A 657-nucleotide genomic window follows, 5' to 3' on the forward strand; every position below is an offset into this window, starting at 1 on the left:
CAGCAATAATATATATATATATATATATATATATATATATTGAGAAGCATATATGGTTAGGTCATTAAAGTATCTGATAAGCAGCTAATTTAATGCACAGGAACAAAATTTTTCTTTACTTACATCTACTTCATCAACATCTGGGATATCAGCCTCTTCCTCGAGAGCATCTGTGTTCACTGTACTGGTAATCTGTTGACCTCCAGTAATATGGTCCTCAATCAGATCATTATGGTGGTCAGTACTGCATGTAACATTTACTTCAGGACTGCTGTCTGGAGATAACTGATGGCTTGGTCCAGTTGACGAACTCATTGTATCCTGCAACAGAAACAGAAAAATTAACGTCTTATTTTAAAATGTCTTACTTCCAGTTTCTTTATGTTAGTTAGAGGTTAAACGGGTCTTTTGTTTTATGCTTAGATACCTGTACCTTTAACTGTTTATTATGATAGTTGTGGTGGTGGTGGTGGTGGTTTTCTTTGTCATTATCATAATGGTCTTTCCATAACTGAAAATAGCTAACAGGTAGTGAAGGTTTGAATCTAGAGTCGTCCTCACACCACTTACAAACAATTCTATAAGCCAAGAGTGGCTGTGTGATATGTATATATACACATATATATACATATATATATGTATATATATATATGTATA

At 33.5% G+C, this 657-nt stretch overlaps 2 protein-coding genes across 2 annotated transcripts in view; both read right to left on the reverse strand.

Annotated features, from left to right (window-relative positions):
- Nucleotides 1-657, reverse strand: part of LOC106878371 (aspartyl aminopeptidase) — a 383,150-nt gene that overhangs the window by 205,534 nt on the left and 176,959 nt on the right. The gene's annotated exons all lie outside the window — the stretch shown is intronic.
- The window catches only part of LOC106880533 (putative mediator of RNA polymerase II transcription subunit 26), an 11,904-nt gene that overhangs the window by 8,428 nt on the left and 2,819 nt on the right, over nucleotides 1-657 (reverse strand). Inside the window, exon 2 of the mRNA XM_052973902.1 lies at nucleotides 124-321. Within this exon, the coding sequence (XP_052829862.1) occupies nucleotides 124-321 (198 nt within the window). The remainder of the gene's footprint in view (nucleotides 1-123; nucleotides 322-657) is intronic.

Source organism: Octopus bimaculoides, chromosome 17 (genome assembly GCF_001194135.2).
Source record: "Octopus bimaculoides isolate UCB-OBI-ISO-001 chromosome 17, ASM119413v2, whole genome shotgun sequence".
Lineage (NCBI taxonomy): Eukaryota > Metazoa > Mollusca > Cephalopoda > Octopoda > Octopodidae > Octopus > Octopus bimaculoides.